Source organism: Phalangium opilio, unplaced genomic scaffold, assembly GCF_054372755.1.
Source record: "Phalangium opilio isolate 3A_F unplaced genomic scaffold, DU_Popi_V2 ptg000041l_1, whole genome shotgun sequence".
In the NCBI taxonomy this organism is placed as follows: domain Eukaryota; kingdom Metazoa; phylum Arthropoda; class Arachnida; order Opiliones; family Phalangiidae; genus Phalangium; species Phalangium opilio.
Window position 1 is genome coordinate 6,422,932 of NW_028324165.1, and position 19,801 is coordinate 6,442,732.

Below are 19,801 nucleotides of genomic sequence, written 5' to 3' on the forward strand. Positions count from 1 at the left end.
AACAGTAAAATTCTCCCATTAAACCTCTATACGTGAATACACCTACTAAGTACTAAAAAAAAGAGAGTATGAATTCAACGGTAAAGTTAGCGACAATTTTCCTGTATCTATGTAGACATAAGTCTATTATGTAAGGTCCCTTACATAATAGACTTATGTATGGGGTAAAATCAAAAAAAAAATATGCCGAGCCTATCAAAAAGCGCGAAATTAGAAAGTTTGTGGTGAAATAGTGAATGTTCGGCAAGCATCCAAAACTCCATTGAGTATTGCAAATAGGATGAATTATTTCAACTCATTTTTTCAACTAAATTAACTCTAATGAACAACGATGCAACGTTGGTTTAAACTTAGTTAACGTGAAATTAACCCAAAATTACAATTTTTTTGGGTAAGAACATGGACAAATTTGAGATTAAACTAACAAATTAAGATAAAACTTCACATGGTGTTCGTACAGCCTCAAATGCTTCCTATTTTATGGATAATGGGGGTCTATTACTGAACGATAATTTTAAATTAACCCAAATCAATAGCGTGAACATTTGGTGAATGCCCCGCCATTTGGAGGCTATACGTTACTCGTTACATGTCGTACCCCTAACGATGTTAATGAAGTAGAATGTAATCTGAACGATTTTTTTATACGGAATAGATAGATAACAGAAGGTGATGAAGTTAGAAGCCAATGCGACAGATTCGGTTCTTGTGGAATGGACGGGAGACTAGGCAGATAAAGGAATAGTGGCCACTTAAAGGGTGGATCGGTACTCGAGTAAAATAGTCAACATAGTGAAATACAATCTCCCCAATTACGGGGAAAAGCGTACGCGATTCAGAAATGGGGAGCGCGTTTACATCCATGTAAAACCTGTGAACGCGCTCTATTGTAAACAAGCACAGAAAGCCAGACACAGAAACGTCCCTGACAGTACTCTCAATAGCATAACGTTCCCGACCGCAGTGTCCCGGCGAATAAACGTTATGGATATAAATGTGATGAACATTAAATAAAAAGGAAGTACATACCTTTTTCACTCAAAATATTTAACATATATACTTGGAATTAATTGCAACCAAAAGATAGGAGAAGACAAGTCACAAGAATTTATTCGCTCTCGATTGTCAATTTGGCAATTTTCTAGCCTGGAGAGAAGCACCCAAAACAAGATGAAGAGGCGGCTCTTTATTTTTTTATTTTAGTCACGTCATTTAATTTAAAATTAATTCTGAAAACGGCTGTTAGTGAGCCAAGAGTCCTGTCCTTGACAATGCGCACAGTTTCCGTTAATACAATTGAATTCAGAAAGGAGAAATTTAATGGATTCTTACGTAAACAGTTTCGGCAAATTCATTACAAAAGAGGATGAAAGATGGTTTTTCTCCAACAAATTTAAAATGTTCATTTTAAGATTAAAAAGAAATTTTACATTGTCAAGCAGCCTTCAAATCCATCTATTCCTTCTTGTGACTTCTACGTTTATGTGCTATCAAAAAACTCTTCCACTTACATGCATAATCGCACTGATCACATTTGAAGGGTTTTTCATTACTGTGAATTCGTTGATGTCTGATCACATCAGTCTTCCACGCACTTGCAAAGTCACACTGATCACATTTGAAGGGTTTTTCACCACTGTGAATATATTGATGTGTGATCAAATTATTCTTCTGCGTGCTTGCATAGTCACACTGATCACATACGAAGGGTTTTTCACCACTGTGAATGCGTTGATGTTTGATCAAATCCTTCTTCCACGCACTTGCATAGTCACACTGATCACATTTGAACGGTTTTTCACCACTGTGAATTCGTTGATGTCTGATCACATCAGTCTTCCACGTACTTGCATAGTCACACTGATCACATACGAAGGGTTTTTCACCTCTGTGAATGCGTTGATGTTGGATCAAATTATTCTTCTGCGTGCTTGCATAGTCACACTGATCACATACGAAGGGTTTTTCACCTCTGTGAATGCGTTGGTGTTTGATCAAATCATTCTTCCACGTACTTGCATAGTCACACCGATCACATTTGAAGCGTTTTTCTTCGTTACCCTTCTTTGTGTGACGTTGTGGACCCCTTTTATATTCAGCAGAATATTTGATCCGAGTTGCACGTTTCTTCCTGAATTTCCCTACAGAAATATATTAATGAAATATAAAAACGACACATACATCATTTACAATATAGTATCAAAAATACAGTAACATTCAAGCGCAATACGAAAACTCATTGTTTTTTATTAAAGTATGAGTAAACGACCTTATAAACAACAAGTTGGGAAACCAAAATAGACCTCTACGAGTCGAGACGTTGTTCTTAATCAAATATAATTTATATTGATTATTTTTATCGTCAGTAATTTAGCTCAATATTAGTTTAGGCATTCTAAGAAACGTAATTCCTAAAATCATTTTAAACATAGCTATTGTTGACGTTTCAATTCAAGTGTGTGCCTCTTTAACAATTTTTGGAAATTTAGGGTATATAAGGCGATTGATTCAAAATAAATAATAAGAAAACCGGCAACTGCGTGAACCTTTGGTGGAAGCCCTAACTTCCATTAGGAGGCTAGACTTTCTTGTAGGTGATCGCCGCGTACATCTTTACCCTAACAACGATAATGGAACTGTGAACGAGTTTCGGATATAGCATATACGTTTGCTCCGATTTGTAAACTGCGAACGCTGTGACAGACACGTCCAGTGTAATACCTCTCCGTGACGACATCGTCAAACGGAGAGGTAAAAAGGGGACGAACATAAATTGAATTGCAAGAGAAACTTTGGCTCGAAAGGACGTATTTTCAAATTAGACGGATGTTCGGAGAATCAAATGCTAATTACTGATGCTGCGTGCAGACAAGCTACCATTTTCTTTCGTTCTGGCACCCACTCTCTGTTGTCACATCTAGTTTTCACTTTGTGCAACTCGATCTTCTTCTTCTACTTCTGATAGAACGTTGTCTTCGTAAAACTCACCGAATAATTTCCCTAGCCAGATTATTTAACTCAAAGCCACTGTTATTTGTTATTAAGTATTTACAACCACAACGATTGAAAATAAGCATCGCTTAGGGGGCTTTCGACCCAAGATTTGTTTTCATCTAAGTTTAAAGCGGAATTACGTCCAAAGCAGGGAGGCCGTGTCTCCATCATTCGCGTTTTTCGGAGGGGGAAAAATACATTCGGATTGTATTACGAGCAGTTAAAAGAAATACGCGACTACACTTTATACCGAGAAGGCGGAAATAGTTGCTTAGAAATATGATATCTCAATCTAGGTACTCAAGACTATTAAAGAATGAAATGACTTACCTGCAATTTCCGAACGAGGCGATGAGGTTTTACCCTCTGGATTCTTTGGAGCGACATCTTCTAATGTCTCCGTGTTGGACACCGAACTATTATGTTGAACTGCAATTGGAACTTCGGGTAAATCGCTTTCCATAGAGACGGAGGTCAATTCTGATAGTTCAATTGCGTTGCGTTCTACTTCAGGAACAAACACTGGCACACTCAGTGAACTCGGATCAACACGCTTCAGTTTTGGCAAGCACAGTCTCATAGTTCGATTTTGCTTATTATACGTTTTCTTTGCATCTGTCAAGATGATCGTGGATTGGTTATCATCAAGATCGTTTTCTGGGGATCCTTCTAGTGAATCGCTTTCGGCATTTGCGTCAAGAGGAAGATCCAAATGTTTTTTGGCTTCAACATTCAATTCAGGAACACGAAATTTCTTCGATGGAGTTGAATTATCCTCAGTGTCCCCCTCTGTCGAGACACTTGGCGATTTACGATAAGAATCGTTAATGGTAAAATTGTTTTCAAGAGGTTCTCGTGGAGAATCACTCTCCGTGTTTGTGTCAGGAGTCATTTCGAATGGGTTTTCAACCCTAATTTTTGGTGAAGGCGCACATAGAGGCAAACTGTCACTGTAGTTCAGTTTAAGTACACATGGATTCGTATTTCGCGTTATTAACCCCATATTTTCAGTTTTTTGCAAGGTAGTTTCGGTGTTTGTATTGCCAACCTCAGAACCAGGTGATTCTTGACTAACATTTTCTTTACACAGGTTGCCTTGGACATTGCGCATCACAACTGGAAGGGTTAACTCCTGGCCATTACTTCCCAAATCATTTTCAACGGGTTCAGTTTTCACTAATTCATCGTTAGGAAATTGAAGTATTACACTCTTCTCCTATTTTTTAAACAATTAACAACAACTTTCATTCTTAAAATAATTCATTTTTCCATCGACTATGAAAGTGAAGGATGTTGCATACCATCAGATCTTTGACTCTCCATTCCAAGTCTTTAATGACCCTATTGAGTCTTTCAATTTCGTCTATTTGCTTATTTATCGTTAATGATGTTTTCACTCTCTCTTTTGCCATTTTTGAAATTAAGACATTGCACTAAACAAAATGAGATTCCATTACAAAACAATCTTCGGACTTTCTTTGGCCAAACGTATTTTGAAAGGGGCAAGCGAGAAAAAGGGGAAGATAATGACACGCAAGAAGGGGATCAGCGACAAAGGCCCTCGTCGGGTTTCTTTGTTAATAAAGAAACGAAGGACGTGTTGCCAATCCCCTTAGCTTTGTGCCAATCCTGATAGGTGTTTTCACCAATAACCTTAATTAATTAACCCACTCATAGAGTTTGGTTCTATTTTAAGGGACACCTGATTCGACAACTGTCCATTTAAATTTTCTCATATCTCTGTGCTTAATTTCACACTGCTAAAAAACCCCTATGCTTTGAAAATACCTTGGCTTCCAGTTCCCTAACTCGATCATCTCTAGCTTTCACTTCATTGATGAGATCATCTTTGCTCAAATGATCATAGTTACAATCTTCCTCATCTTTAATTTCCTAAAAACAAAGTTTTCGTCATATTCAGTTTGTCTTAAACAGGCAATATTGCAATAATTGCGCAAAATACCTCTTTAATTGCCACTCTTTGAAGATTTACTAAACTCATTTCGGAATTTTGTAACGAGAGTTGGTGAGATTGAAAATCTACCCTAAAATAAAATAATTTTTCAAACTGAAGGTAAATCAAAAACGGACAAGGAACGTTTCCCCATACATTGTAGCTTTCGCTATAAAAAGCTAAGAAAAACATAGCGATGCTTAAATTGTGACACTTTTGTTCAAGACTAGGGATTATCTCAAGCACATTTTCTGAATACAACTACAACTAGCTTCGTATAAATTATTTACCCTGCTAGAATTTTTTACTTTTTAAACAGCAAGAAAGATCTATTTCTTTTCAAGGTATAATAGTTTCAATAGGTTTGGATCCGTTATTCCTGTTTAACATGATCCAAGTTGCATTATATTCATCACTTACCAGTTTAAACGTTCCACCATAACCCGACATTCTTTAACTAACTCCATCTTACTTTGTACAGTTTTCCTGTTATGATAAAATACGTAACATTTTAATAATAATAAAAAGTATGGCCATCAACAAAGATTTAGTGTTACCAAGGGCGTATCCCCTCAGTTTAATATACATTCTTACCAGGCAAAGGCTTTCATTAACGTTGTTTTTCTTACACAGTTACTAACAGCTTTTCTTGTATATAGATACTCTTTTTAATAATCAATAAAAATACATTAAAGCCTTCAAATGAGGAACCGCTACCGTAACAAAGGAATTCACTAATCACTACTAAGTACAAACGCCAAAAAAGGGAACGTCTAGCAGACAGCTTTTCCTAACCGCCGTCCGTCAATCAGTCTGGGAAATAAGAATATTTTTTAAAACTGGACATTGGGCCAGCCACCCCCCTGGTCTGGAATAAATAAACTGATCTATGACCATTGACCAGGACGCGTCGTCTGCTAAAATAAAGAAGTGGGTAATTAAAATAGTTGAGATAATATCTGGACTCTGGTTACCCAGTTACCTTTGAATTTTATTAGTAGTCAAGTACACCACTGACCCCCCTCCGATTTAATTTTTAAACGGGTCCAGGCAATTTTTAAAATGGTCCTGGCAATTTTTAAACTGGTCATTCGCCCTATGCCACCGCCTTAGTTCCCACGCTGCTTGGGACCAGTGACCTTCTTAGTGTCCGAAATAATAAACTAGTTTCTGGACTGGCCACGACCTTTGTTCTTAATTAATAAACTGGTCCTGAGGACCAGTAACCCTCACTTCTTGAATTTAAAAACTAGTCCAAGCAATTAATAAACTGGTTTTGAAAGAGAGGAAGTGTGCTGAAGACTGCTATGGAGTGAACTGTGGTTCTCTAGAAGTATCATGTCGAGAAAATATCGGAGATTCTGCCAGACTTGGACCGCAAAAACTATCTATAACAATTTCCAAAAGCAAACTAAATATTTTTGTAAAAGTAGGTATTTTGCGATGAAATCAATTCATATGTCTTCACTCACAAATCACTCGTTCTAATAAAAAATAATTACAATACAGAGCTTATTAAAATACAGGATTTTGCGCGGAAAAAACAAAAACCTTGAATCTCCTCCCCCTCCCCCCCACGGTGAATTGCCTTGAAATTTAGCATAAAGATACTAATTGAGCTCAACTTTCGGATTATCCCGGTCTCGTTAATTGCAACTCGGTCATTCTAATTGTAATTAATTAAAAACATGTTTTTAAATGTAAAAAAAAGCTTTCATTGTTTAGTTTATATACAGAATCATCAGAATGCAAACTTAACCCAATAAACGTATGATAAAATAAACTTGACAATATGAACAAACAGTAAAATTCTCCCATTAAACCTCTATACGTGAATACACCTACTAAGTACTAAAAAAAAGAGAGTATGAATTCAACGGTAAAGTTAGCGACAATTTTCCTGTATCTATGTAGACATAAGTCTATTATGTAAGGTCCCTTACATAATAGACTTATGTATGGGGTAAAATCAAAAAAAAAAATATGCCGAGCCTATCAAAAAGCGCGAAATGAGAAAGGTTGTGGTGAAATAGTGAATGTTCGGCAAGTATCCAAAACTCCATTGAGTATTGCAAATAGGATGAATTATTTCAACTAATTTTTTCAACTAAATTAACTCTAATGAACAACGATGCAACGTTGGTTTAAACTTAGTTAACGTGAAATTAACCCAAAATTACAATTTTTTTGGGTAAGAACATGGACAAATTTGAGATTAAACTAACAAATTAAGATAAAACTTCACATGGTGTTCGTACAGCCTCAAATGCTTCCTATTTTATGGATAATGGGGGTCTATTACTGAACGATAATTTTAAATTAAACCAAATCAATAGCGTGAACATTTGGTGAATGCCCCGCCATTTGGAGGCTATACGTTACTCGTTACAAGGAACATGGAGATAGGGAAGTTTGGTCAGTATAGGAATCTCTCTTCACGAAATGTAGTAGGTCACATGACTTATATTCGGCGTTAGTTTGAACTGCGCAGGAACCCGGTAGTGCCGCCTATCCTCAGCTCGATGCGCGAGAAAAGTGCGGCGCATGCAAGGATTTATAAATAACTAAAACAAACATCGTACGATGGTAGTAATACGTATTACTACCAGTTTTCCGTTAAGACGTTAGGCTTGTTACATTCCACAATTTTGTAAAACCGTGTAGCCTGCCCTGTGACTATACCGTCACGATAGGTTTTTTAGTTTTTAATAATTTTTCTATGATCGAAAACATTTTGTTAGTGAGCATCTACTACAGTTGTCAAGAACGGTAATTTGTGAAACGAAAATGAAAACACGTTGCGCAATTAACACTTTTTGAAATGGTTCTTACCAAGTTTTAAATTGCTGAGTATGCTTAACTACAATCCTTTAATTAGTCCATGTGATTATAACGTCGATGTCTGATCAAACTAATCTTCTGCGTGCTGCCATAATCACACTGATCACTTATGAAGAGTTTTTTCAACGCTATGAATGCGTTGATGTTTGATCAAATTATGCTTCTGTGTGCATTTATAGTCACACCGAGCACAATTGAAGGGTTTTTCGCCGCTATGAATTCGTTGATGAGCGACCAAATTACTCTTGTGCGTGCTTGCAAAGTCACACTGATCACATTTGAAGGGTTTGTCACCACTGTGAATGCGTTGATGTCTGATCAAACTACCCTTCGTCGCACTTGCATAGTCACACTGATCACATTTGAAGGGTTTTTCACCACTGTGAATGCGTTGATGTTCGATCAAATGAGGCTTATGCGTGCTTGCATAGTCACACTGATCGCATTTGAAGAATTTTTCACCACTGTGAATGCGTTGATGTTTGTTCAAATCTTTCTTCCGCGTACTTACATAGTCACACTGATCACATTTGAAGAGTTTTTCACCACCGTGAATGCGTTGATGAGTGATCAAATTACTCTTCCGTGTGCCTTTATAATCACACTGATCGCATTTGAAGAATTTTTCACCACTGTGAATGCGTTGATGTCTGATCAAACTACTCTTCCACGGACTTGCATAGTCACACTGATCACATTTGAAGGGTTTTTCACCACTGTGAGTGCGTTGATGTGCGATCAAACTAAACTTCTGTGTACATTTATAGTCACACCGAGCACAATTGAAGGGTTTTTCGCCGCTATGAATTCGTTGATGAGCGACCAAATTACCCTTGTGCGTGCTTGCAAAGTCACACTGATCACATTTGAAGGGTTTGTCACCACTGTGAATGCGTTGATGTTTGTTCAAATCTTTCTTCCGCGTACTTACATAGTCACACTGATCACATTTGAAGAGTTTTTCACCACCGTGAATGCGTTGATGAGTGATCAAATTACTCTTCCGTGTGCCTTTATAATCACACTGATCGCATTTGAAGAATTTTTCACCACTGTGAATGCGTTGATGTCTGATCAAACCACTCTTCCACGGACTTGCATAGTCACACTGATCACATTTGAAGGGTTTTTCACCACTGTGAATGCGTTGATGTTCAATCAAATGATACTTCTGCGTATCTCTATAATCACACTGATCGCATTTGAAGAATTTTTCACCACTGTGAAAGCGTTGATGTCTGATCAAACCACTCTTCCACGCACTTGCATATTCACACTGATCACATTTGAAGGGTTTTTCTCCCGTGTGAATGCGTTGATGTTTGTTCAAATTACTCTTGTTCATGCTACCATAGTCACACTGTTCACATTTGAAGGGTTTTTCACCACTGTGAATGCGTTGATGTCTGATCAAGCGATTCTTCGTTGTACTTGCATAGCCACACTGATCACATTTGAAGCGTTTTTCACTACTGTGAATGCGTTGATGTCTGATCAAGCGATTCTTCCACGTACTTGCATAGCCACACTGATCACATTTGAAGCGTTTTTCTTTGGTATCCTTTCGAATGTCAAGTTCAAGCTCCCTTTCATTTTCAGGTGAACATTTGTATCGAGTTGAACATTTTTTCTTGGATTTTCCTACAGAAAGAAAATAAATTAAAACTTCATATGATATCAAACAACTCGCATCACAAACATTTCAATGTTCAAAGGCAATTGATATAACAGGTTATGCTTGGGCTTAAAAAGACACAAAGGCAAACAAAACAAGTTCAGAAACAAAAACCGATGTCCGAGTCGAAACAGCGGTTTCCAAAGGTTTGACCTTACTAAATCTAATATACGCGTTGAGAACGTGGAAGATTCAAACTTGATCCCACGTTAGACACTTGTGTAATACAGAATGCAAACTTCCCCATAATAAACGTACAATAAAATATACGTGACAATATGAACAGCCATGCTCTGCCATTAAACCTCTGTAGGTGCATGATAACACCTACTAAGAAGTGAAAAAACACAACCATGAATTCAACGGTAAAGTTAAGCTTAGCGACAATTATGCTGTCTCTCCTGTTTCTGCCGAAATCAACTAGAACAAGAAGTGATGACGAAGTAAAGTAAAGAAGCAAATATGATTAATCAATTATTATGGTAAAAATATCATTCTTTAATAGCGAAGATATAATTACTGATAAACCATTTGTCATATTAAATATTGTTAATTATAGTTTTTAAAAAAAAGGGTTACATTAAATATTGTCGTGAAGGTTTTATAAATAACTAACACCATACAAACATCGTATTACTACCAGTTTTCCGTTAAGACGTTAGGCTAGTTACATTCCACAATTTTGTAAAACCGTGTAGCCTGCCCTGTGACTATTCCGTCACGATAGGTTTTTTAGTTTTTAATAATTTTTCTATGATCGAAAACATTTTGTTAGTGAGCATCTACTACAGTTGTCAAGAACGGTAATGTGTGAAACGAAAATGAAAACACGTTGCGCAATTAACACGTTTTGAAATGGTTCTTTCCAAGTTTTAAATTGCTGAGTATGCTTAACTACAATCCTTTAATTAGTCCATGTGATTATAACGTCGATGTCTGATCAAACTAATCTTCTGCGTGCTGCCAAAATCACACTGATCACATATGAAGAGTTTTTTCAATGCTATGAATGCGTTGATGTGCGATCAAACTAATCTTCTGTGTACATTTATAGTCACACCGAGCACATTGGAAGGGTTTTTCGCCGCTATGAATTCGTCGATGTTTGATCAAATTATGCTTCTGTGTACATTTATAGTCGCACTGATCACATTTGAAGGGTTTTTCTCCAGTGTGAATGCGTTGATGTGTGATCAAATTACTCTTCCGCGCACTTGCATAGTCACACTGATCACACTTGAAGGGTGTTTCACGACTGTGAATTCGTTTGTGTTTGATCAAAGTACTCCTGTTCTTGCTACCATAGTCACGCTGTTCACACTTGAAGGGCTTTTCACCGCTATGAACGCGTTGATGTGTAATCAAACTGATCTTCCGTGTAGATTTATAGTCACACCGAGCACATTTGAAGGGTTTTTCGCCGCTATGAATTCGTTGATGAGCGATCAAATTACCCTTCTGCGTGGATCCATAGTCACACTGATCACATTTGAAGGGTTTATCACCAGTGTGAATGCGTTGATGTCTGATCAAATGATACTTCTGCGTACTTGCATAGTCACACTGATCACATTTGAAGGGTTTTTCACCAGTGTGAATGCGTTGATGTATGATCAAACCATTCTTGGTCGCACTTGAATAGTCACACTGATCACATTTGAAGGGTTTGTCACCACTGTTAATTCGTTGATGGATGATCAAACGATACTTCCGCGTACTTGCATAGTCACACTGATCACATTTGAAGGGTTTTTCTCCAGTGTGAATGTGCTGATGGACGTTCAAATCGTTCTTCCGCGTACTTGCAAAGTCACACTGATCACATACGAAGGGTTTTTCATCACTGTGAAGAAGTTCATGTGTGATCAATGTACTCTTCTGCGTACTTGCAAAGTCACACTGATGACATTTGAACGGTTTTTCACCACTGTGAATGCGTTGATGGCTGATCAAATCGTACTCATACTTGCATGAATAGTCACACTGATCACATTTGAAGAGTTTTTCTCCAGTGTGAATGCGTTGATGTGTGATCAAATTACTCTTGTTCTTGCTACCATAGCCACACTGATCACATTTGAAGCGTTTTTCCTTGGTATCCCTTCGAATGCCAAGTTCAAGCTCCCTTTCATTTTCAGGTGAATATTTGCATCGAGTTGAACATTTTTTCTTGGATTTTCCTACAGAAACGAAATAAATCAAAACTTCATATGATATCAAACAACTCGCGTCACAAACATTTCAATGTTCAAAGGCAATTGTTATAACAGGTTATGCTTAGGCTTAAAAAGACACAAAGGCAAAGAAAACAAGTTCAGAAACAATAATCGATGTCCGAGTCGAAACAGAGGTTTCCAAAGGTTTGACCTTACGCTTTGGGATAACATGGGAACGTGAAAGATTTTTTAATTCCTGGTATCATTGATATCAACCCCGCAGCTTGGTCGAATTTGGAAATTAACTAATTGTGACTGCGTGTGTCATAAAAAACTAACAAACAACTTTCTCAAATATATAAATGATTCAAATTTCAAACTTGATCCCACGTTAGACACTCGCGTAATGCAGAATGCAAACTTCCCCATTATAAATGTACAATAAAATACACGTGACAATATGAACAGCCATATTCTGCCATTAAACTCCGTAGGTGCATGATAACACGTACAATGTAGTGAAAAAAACAAGTATGAAGTCAAGGGTAAAGTTAGAGACAATTTTGCAGTCTTTCCTGTTTCTGTTGAAACCAACTAGCACAAGAAGTGATGACAACGATGAAGTTATTAAAGAATCAAATTAAGATTCAAAGCAAAAACATATTAATCAATTATTATGGTAAAATTTTTATTCTTTAATAGCGAAGATATAATTACTTATATACCATTTGTTATATCAAATATTGTTTATTATAGTTAAATAAAGGGTTATATACAATATTATATATATTGTGATTGTTACGTTGATATCTGATCAAAATATTCTTTTGGGTGCTGACATAATCAAACTGATCACATTTGAATGGTCTTTCGCCACTATGAATGCGTCGTTGTTTGATCAAATTATTCTTCAATGTGCTGGAAAATCACACTGGTCACGTTTGAAGGGTTTTTCACAGCTATGAATGCCTTAATGTGCGATTATAGTACTCTTCCGGGTACTAGAATAATCACACCGATCACACACTGAATGTATTATCATAAAAGAAACGAGTTTGGAAACAGAAATAATCCATGTGTCTCCAAAGACTTACCTAACCCAACATATGCTTTGAAATTGTGGAAACTTGAAAAAAATATTGTAGGGTAATAAAAATAAACTTATAAAACACATTCTATATTATATATTTGAATGAACATAGGAGGTGCACAAATCTGACTGTTGAATATATTTGCAGTGATGTAAACGAGTTCGATCAGGGAGGGGGAATGGGAGCTTTCCCCCTGATTCGATTAGTTAAACTTATAGAACCGTCTGAGTCTCTATTTACTGACAATTGCTTTATGCCTTCAGATATTTAGCTCGTGTGAATTTTAATTTCGATCCATCCCGAGCCGTTAAATCTATGCAGAGATAATTGTAATTAAACATTAATGTGCTTAAAACACATTACATTATCTGAAGAAACTTTGTTAAACCGCCCGATATGTACCCATTTAGGACTTATCACCGCTATGAATGTGTTTATGTGCAATCAAGCTACTCTTCTGAGTGCTTCCAAAGTTACACTGATCACATTTGAAGGGTCTTTCACTACTGTGAATGCGTTGATGTTTGTTCAAATTACTCTTGTTCTTGCTACCATAGTCACACTGATCACATTTGAAGGGTCTTTCACTACTGTGAATGCGCTGATGTCTGTTCAATAGAGTCTTCTGCGAACCTCTATAATCACACTGATCACATTTGAAGGGTCTTTCACTACTGTGAATGCGCTGATGTCTGTTCAATAGAGTCTTCTGCGAACCTCTATAATCACACTGATCGCATTTGAAGAATTTTTCACCACTGTGAATGCGTTGATGTCTGATCAAATCACTCTTCCCCGCACTTGCATAGTCACACTGACCACATTTGAAGGGTTTTTCAGCACTTTCAATACGATTGTGAATGCGTTTGTGTCTGGTCAAACTACTCTTGTGCGTGCAGGCATAATCACACTGATCACATTTGAAAGGTTTTTCACCACGGTGAATGAGCTGATGGACGCTCAAATGACAGCTCTGCGAGCTGGCATATTCACATTGATCACACTTGAAGGGTTTTTCACCGCTGTGAATGCTTCGATGTCTTCTCAAACTTCTCTTCATTGTGCTGGCATAATCACACTGATCACATTTGAAGGGCTTTTCACCGCTATGAATGCGTTGATGTGCGATTAAAGTACACTTACGGACAGTAGCATAGTCACACTGATGACACTTGAACGGTTTTTCACCACTGTGAATGCGCTGATGGACGTTCAAACAGCCCTTATGCTTGCATGTATAGTCACACTGATCACATTTGAAGCGTTTTTCATCGTTACCCTTTCTTACGCGACGTTGTAGGCCCCTTTTATATTTAGTCGAATATTTGCGCCCCGTCGTTCGTTTCTTCTCGAATGTTCCTATAGAAAACATAGAAACCACAAACATCATTTACAATTTTGTATCAAAAATACAAAATATTCAAGCGAACTTCATTAAACAAGATGGCCCCGGCCATATTAACGTTTTGCCTGGGCTAGCTAAATTTATTGTAAGGTGACCCCGGCCTATATACTTTACTGTTATTTTTTTTTTCTTTTAAATATCAAAATCATTCCAATTATGAATAGCTTGATTTTGACCAAGATTAGTTTTCATCTAAGTTTAAAGCGGAATTAGGTTCAAAAGCTGAACACACTGATTTTCCGGTAGGGACTCCGTGACGTGTCTCCCACATTGGAGATTTTTGGAAGATAAAAAAAATATATTCGGATTTTTATTAAGGAAAACAACGTCAATCTCATAGCAGTTAAATCATGTTCGTGCCTGATCAAAGAACCGTTCTCAGAGCTAGTATGGTCACACTAATCAAGTTTGAAGCGTTTTTCTTCAGTACCATTTTTAAGATCACTTTTATATTCAGGAGATATTTGCAAAGAGTTGAACGCTGCTTCTCGGATTTTCCCTTCAGAAAGCAAACAAACTGAAACTTCCTTACAATTTGAATCAAACACATTACTATGTTCAATAGCACTTGATAAAACCGGTCATGCCGAGGACAAAAATGGCACAAAGTTAAAGAAAACAAGTTCGGAAAAAAAAATTAATACCGCTCCGAATCGATATGACTATCTCCGAAGATTTTACTTATCAGAAAGCGGAAACTAATGGTTATTAATTATTAAGAAAATATTTAAGGTTTTAGTCTATTGCAATATAAATATGCTTATAAAATAAATTGGAAGGGAAATGATATGACTGCCGTTATTAAAAGACGTTATAATATACTCTATTCTGGTTTGTTTCTAGGTGATCGAGTTTAAATGCAAGTAATTGCAATTCGTTAACACGTAACACCAAATTAAGCACTTGGACTGACGTTACCCTTTTGAGCAGAATATGATGGTGGAGAAAGTGGAAAATTTTCTATGAGTCGGATATCATTATAATTTGAGGATAGGATGGTCACTTCTCCCACGAAGGTAAGCGGTGTATGTGACAAAATCGTGATTTACTTATTGCAACGATTAAGTCAGAAGAAAAGAAATCGTCTTGTATAGTTTGCAACGACTATAACATTATTTTGCCGAAAAGCTCTGGCTCTACCCAAATCTCAAGGATGTTTACCTTAAAGCGGGTACAGTGGTTCCCCTGCAAGGTGACTATCCTTACGAACTCCAGTTTTGGCTTGGCGAAGGCAGGAGGTATATGTGGGCGGTATTTTACATTAAGTCATTTTCAATATATTAAAAATGGTATCCATTACATTTTCAATAATAGATAGTTTCATATTTCATTATTAGAGTTTGCAAGGTCTCTCCCCGCTTCTTTTCCTCCGCGGTCTAACCCAGTTTCTCCTTTCCATCAAAACTTGCAGAGGTTAATGGTAATAGTTAGTATAGGGCGCTGTAGGTTAGCTGTGACATAGGGGCTAGCCACCACCCCACCCCTCTATGCATTGTAAAGGGACCTACCTGTAAACAAGCCACAGGCTTAGTGTGGAAATCCCTTCATAGACAAAGCTTAGATTATTATTATTATCATTAAGACCAAAAGCAGTAAGGCTTCACACACAAAGTATGCATCTTGGGCCTAGGTAAGCTACACGATATATTCGAAACGCCTCCTATAGAACCTCCTAGCACGCGAAGGACAATTATTCGGTGACGCGGTTCCTTCGACACTACCTCAAGAACCGACTAACCACTTGCACAGATTCGAGAACTGCTATAAAGACGGAGTAAGTTCTCTTAAATATTCCTTAGGTGAAATTATTCACAGTTTCAAAGACCATTGGGAGTAAAGCACTAAGGTCTTATCAATCTGAGCAACGTTTGCTTGGGCTCCTTAAGACACCAAGGATGGCCGGGTGCCTGTATTTTTAAAAGGGGATTTTTCTCCTCCGGTGGCCACGGAGCTCAGTCTGAACCGCTGAATTTGGTTAACCAAGTTTTGAGCTTAATATTATTCGCCGGGACAATTTTCCGTTTAAATTTAAAGTTAAGAACGTATTAATTTAAATGACACAAAATTATTAGAAACTTAAGATTTAACATGCTAAACATTGAGGATGAGGTTGAAAAATCCCAGGGAAGACAGAAAGTAATGAGGGTTAGAAAGGACGGGGTTAAAAAACCTGTTAGGGGAACTACCACTAGAAAATTCCGAAACATCCCCTGTTTTTGGTGAGGTTTCTACTGTAAGTGGCTCAATTTTGACGAATTTTGAGTCTTATGTTCCAGTCCCGAAAATCGTTGCTGACCCTAAACGTAAAATGACTTACCAATTTCCGAACTGGCAGAAGTTGTATTACTTTCGGAACTACTTGACGAGCTACTTTCGGGTGTATCAGAGCCGGACACTGAAGTATTATCTTCATCTTCAATCGGTTCTTTTGCTAAATCGCTTGGCAAGCACAGTTTCATAGTTTCATTTTGTCTATTATCAGTTTTCTTTGAATCGGTCAAGGTGACTTTGGACTGGTCATCATCAAGATTCTCTTCTAGGGCTTCTTCCTGAGAATTGCTTTCCTTATTTGCGTCAAGCGACGACAATTCCCCATGTTTTTCAAGGCACAATTTCTTGGATCGAGTTGCTATTCTCTCATTTCCTCTCTTGGTCGAAGAAATTCGTGATTTGGGATAAGAATCGTTACCGCTAAGATTGTTCTCGGGAGGCGAATCTGTCGTTGGGACAGGAGACATTTCGAACTGCGCTTCGCCTTCAAGGTTAAGTAAAGGAACACCGTCACGGAATTTGAGTTTAGGAATACATAGTTTCATAATTCGCGCATTTTTTGAGGTAGTTTTAGTTTGGGACGTGTTTCCTTTGCCAATCTCCTCCACATCACATTCAGGTGATTCTTCCTTAATGTCTTCTTCAGTCAGCGTGCCTTCGATATTGCAAGCACCTTCGGCTTTTACCAACGAACCTTGATGATCAAAACGAAAAAATAACCCTAATAGTTTCATCAAACTGGAACTACATCAGGTTGCGTGTCAGAATCACGATAATGTGACACCATACCTATCCCAAATTGCTCGAGGTTCGTGGCTTCCACTTTAAGCAGACTTTGGGAAATGTTGTTGGTAATCTCAGCTGGTATACTTTGCGAACTATCCAAATAAAAAATCGTCAAAACTGATTTAGCAACAACAATAAAAGATTAATACATTTTATCAGAAGGGGATAATAGAAAAAGGATGACACTCTTTAGTTATATCATGTAACATGATTCTTCCCAGGCGAAGGACCCCTTTTTGAACATTTGCTTTCCCGCTCAACAAACTTCAGATGGGCATCGCAACGTGGGGTGAATTCTATAACTGTTTGGTATTTGCTAAATCCTCAGCAATGAACCCTGCACAAACCTTGATTGTCTTGACGTGGATGGGACAAAAATGACCACAAGCGCATGCATGCCCCTTGGCAAATAGTTAAGCACTAATTGAGTAATAATGAGGGAACTATTTAACGCGTGTGATTCGGTTTAATAGTAACCTTGCTCCAAATATAAAATGATGTTGGGAAGAATCATGTTACAATTACCCCACTTCTCCCTCGAAGCATTATATACTTCTGATTTTATTCACGATTCTCAGGGCAAGGCTTAACGAATCAAGTTTTATGGACGACAATTAGTCAGTCAAATAAAAAATTATGCTTGAGCTTAAACTCAACCATAGCCGAGACTTGACTATGGTTTAGTTTAAACAAATGACACTAGATGCTGCCATAGTCGAGGGGTGGAGCTGACAGCCCCACTGAGCTTAGCAAAGGCTAGTTTTAGCTCCGCCCTCGTTGACAAGTTCTCATTGGTTTTTTGCTTTAAATACCTTTGTATTTGTTCTTCTGTTTGTTGATTTATCAGAACAGGATGAGATAATTCCTGTTCATTCAGTCCTGAATCATTTTCAACAGGTTCTGATTTCACGCGTTCAACGTTGGCTCTTTCGTGTATTCCACTTTCCTCCTACGTTATAAACAGTTAACAATAATTGAACTAATACTTTTAACCCGATCCTCTTTCACATCGACAATGAAAATGAAGAATGTTACAAACCATCAGATCCTTGATTTCACTTTCCAACTCCTTAATGACCCCATTGAGCCTTTCAACTTCGTCCAGTTTCTTATTTATCGCAAATAAAATTGTCATTCTCACTTCTTTCATGTTTGACATTAAACCATTACACTGAAAAAAATAGACTGCGTTACAAAATAGGACTTTCCTTTATGCAGAATGTCTTTTAAAGTGTCCAGAAAGAAAACAGAGAAACCAGTGACGTCAACAAAGGGGGGTACCAGAAGGGGTTTTTTTGTCAAGGGCGCCACCAGAGGCTTGGGGGCGCGGTAGCTTTGCAAGAACTATAAGCAAGGCTGCAGTTTGTGTGTGTGGGCATACAGCTCCCACAAGGCTTTTGCGGTGTCCTTTAATAACACTATAAATGGTCGAGGGATGCGTGATAGGCTTATGGTGTTTCTAATCACCCACCAATAAACATTGGTTTACTTAAGGTTTTTCTATTGCGATTTATACTTTAAAGCAAATATCAGCTACTGTGGCGCCCGTAACACACTGATTAACCTTCTACTACACACCAATTTTATGTAGCCAAAGGCAGGAACCAATCAGAAATCGTCCTCAAGGGCGGAGCTAGACCTAGCCTTTGATAAGCTTATAGGGACTTGGCAGTACTACGTCATGCAACGTCAGGCTACCTTCCATTAGTGCTAAAAAACATACCAGGAGGAGGGGCTTATATAGCTTCTGTTAAAAAAACATACCATAATGGCGCTGGGGGCGGAGTTAAGCCCGAATTGCCAAGTCCCTATTGGGTCAGTCAACTCCACCCCTCGACTATGGGAGCATCTAGTGCCGTTTTTTTAAACTAAACCACAGTCACAGCCGAGACTCGCTTTAAAGGGATACTGTACTGGCCAAAACACTATAGGCTTTGAAACTCACCTTGGCTTTTAGTTGCTTTATTTCATCATCTTTGCTTAAATGATCACAGTTACAATCATTCGCCTCCATTTCCTATAAACAAAGTCCAGTTTTTTGAAATTTAAAATTCCTGTGCAAACCACGGATAATTTCTCAAGTACCTCTTTCAGCGCCACATTTTGAAGACTTATTAAACTCATTTCCGAAATGTCTGACTTTAAAGACATAACTTTTCAAACTAGAGCTATTTTATCAAAAACAAACAACGAATCCTTTACGAAAATCATTCCCCCAATGTTGCCAAATAAATTGAAAGAGAAGATAGAAAGGCTACAAGTTACAGAATAATAAAATTTAATGCGAAAATTCAGAACCCCTTCAGGTTGGGGCCAGTTTCGGACTTTCGGTTTAAATTGTCTAGCAGTCATGGTAGCAGACGATGGTATAAGGGCGGAACGCTACCAGGGTTGGAAATAAGGTGAATTTTGTAAGTGGTCCTCGGGACCAGCGACCCCTCATGTTGGAATTATTAAACTGGTCCTTGGGACCAGTGACCCTCGCATTAATTATTATTTTACCGGTCCCACTATGAATTAAAATTCTAAAATGGTGAGAATAAAAAGCACGTAAAGACATAAAAGTAAAGAAGCTGAAAATTCTAATTGATTTTGAATTTTTTACTGTAGGAAAAAGTAGCATATAAC

At 37.7% G+C, this 19,801-nt stretch overlaps 2 protein-coding genes across 5 annotated transcripts; both read right to left on the minus strand.

Annotated features, from left to right (window-relative positions):
* Positions 1-1,301: 1,301 nt before the first annotated feature.
* LOC149679601 (uncharacterized) lies at positions 1,302-5,440 on the minus strand. Of its 2 annotated transcripts, none has more exons than XM_089835419.1 (6): positions 5,369-5,440; positions 4,958-5,039; positions 4,783-4,887; positions 4,296-4,427; positions 3,325-4,210; positions 1,302-2,141 (listed from the first exon to the last, which is right to left on the minus strand). In XM_089835419.1, exons 1-6 carry the CDS (start codon positions 5,413-5,415, stop codon positions 1,456-1,458), a joined length of 1,938 nt encoding a protein of 645 aa, XP_089691545.1. In that variant the 5' UTR covers positions 5,416-5,440; the 3' UTR covers positions 1,302-1,455. The 2 variants fall into 2 exon arrangements, with proteins under 2 accessions (XP_089691545.1, XP_089691546.1); XM_089835420.1 differs by having other exon boundaries at positions 4,958-5,034; positions 5,369-5,393.
* Positions 5,441-7,890: 2,450 nt separating this feature from the next.
* On the minus strand, positions 7,891-19,509 carry LOC149679602 (uncharacterized). Of its 3 annotated transcripts, XM_089835411.1 has the most exons (8): positions 19,259-19,509; positions 19,119-19,190; positions 18,213-18,344; positions 17,986-18,122; positions 17,177-17,265; positions 16,434-17,081; positions 13,855-14,070; positions 7,891-9,430 (listed from the first exon to the last, which is right to left on the minus strand). In XM_089835411.1, exons 1-8 carry the CDS (start codon positions 19,322-19,324, stop codon positions 7,893-7,895), a joined length of 2,898 nt encoding a protein of 965 aa, XP_089691537.1. In that variant the 5' UTR covers positions 19,325-19,509; the 3' UTR covers positions 7,891-7,892. The 3 variants fall into 3 exon arrangements, with proteins under 3 accessions (XP_089691537.1, XP_089691538.1, XP_089691539.1); XM_089835412.1 differs by lacking the exon at positions 13,855-14,070 and having other exon boundaries at positions 7,892-9,430; XM_089835413.1 differs by lacking the exons at positions 7,891-9,430; positions 13,855-14,070 and adding an exon at positions 9,451-11,644.
* Between the last annotated feature and the right edge of the window lie 292 nt (positions 19,510-19,801).

Coding starts and splice junctions, on each gene's coding strand:
- LOC149679601 (XM_089835419.1), bottom strand. CDS start 5,415: ATGGAGTTAGTTAAAGAATGTCGGGTTATGGTGGAACGTTTAAACTG. Junction 4,211..4,295: donor GGAGAGTCAAAGATCTGATG/GTATGCAACATC, acceptor TTTAAAAAATAG/GAGAAGAGTGTAATACTTCA. Junction 2,142..3,324: donor GCCTCGTTCGGAAATTGCAG/GTAAGTCATTTC, acceptor ATATTTCTGTAG/GGAAATTCAGGAAGAAACGT.
- LOC149679602 (XM_089835411.1), bottom strand. CDS start 19,324: ATGTCTTTAAAGTCAGACATTTCGGAAATGAGTTTAATAAGTCTTCAA. Junction 18,345..19,118: donor TAAAGCAACTAAAAGCCAAG/GTGAGTTTCAAA, acceptor TATTTTTTTCAG/TGTAATGGTTTAATGTCAAA. Junction 18,123..18,212: donor GTGAAATCAAGGATCTGATG/GTTTGTAACATT, acceptor TTTATAACGTAG/GAGGAAAGTGGAATACACGA.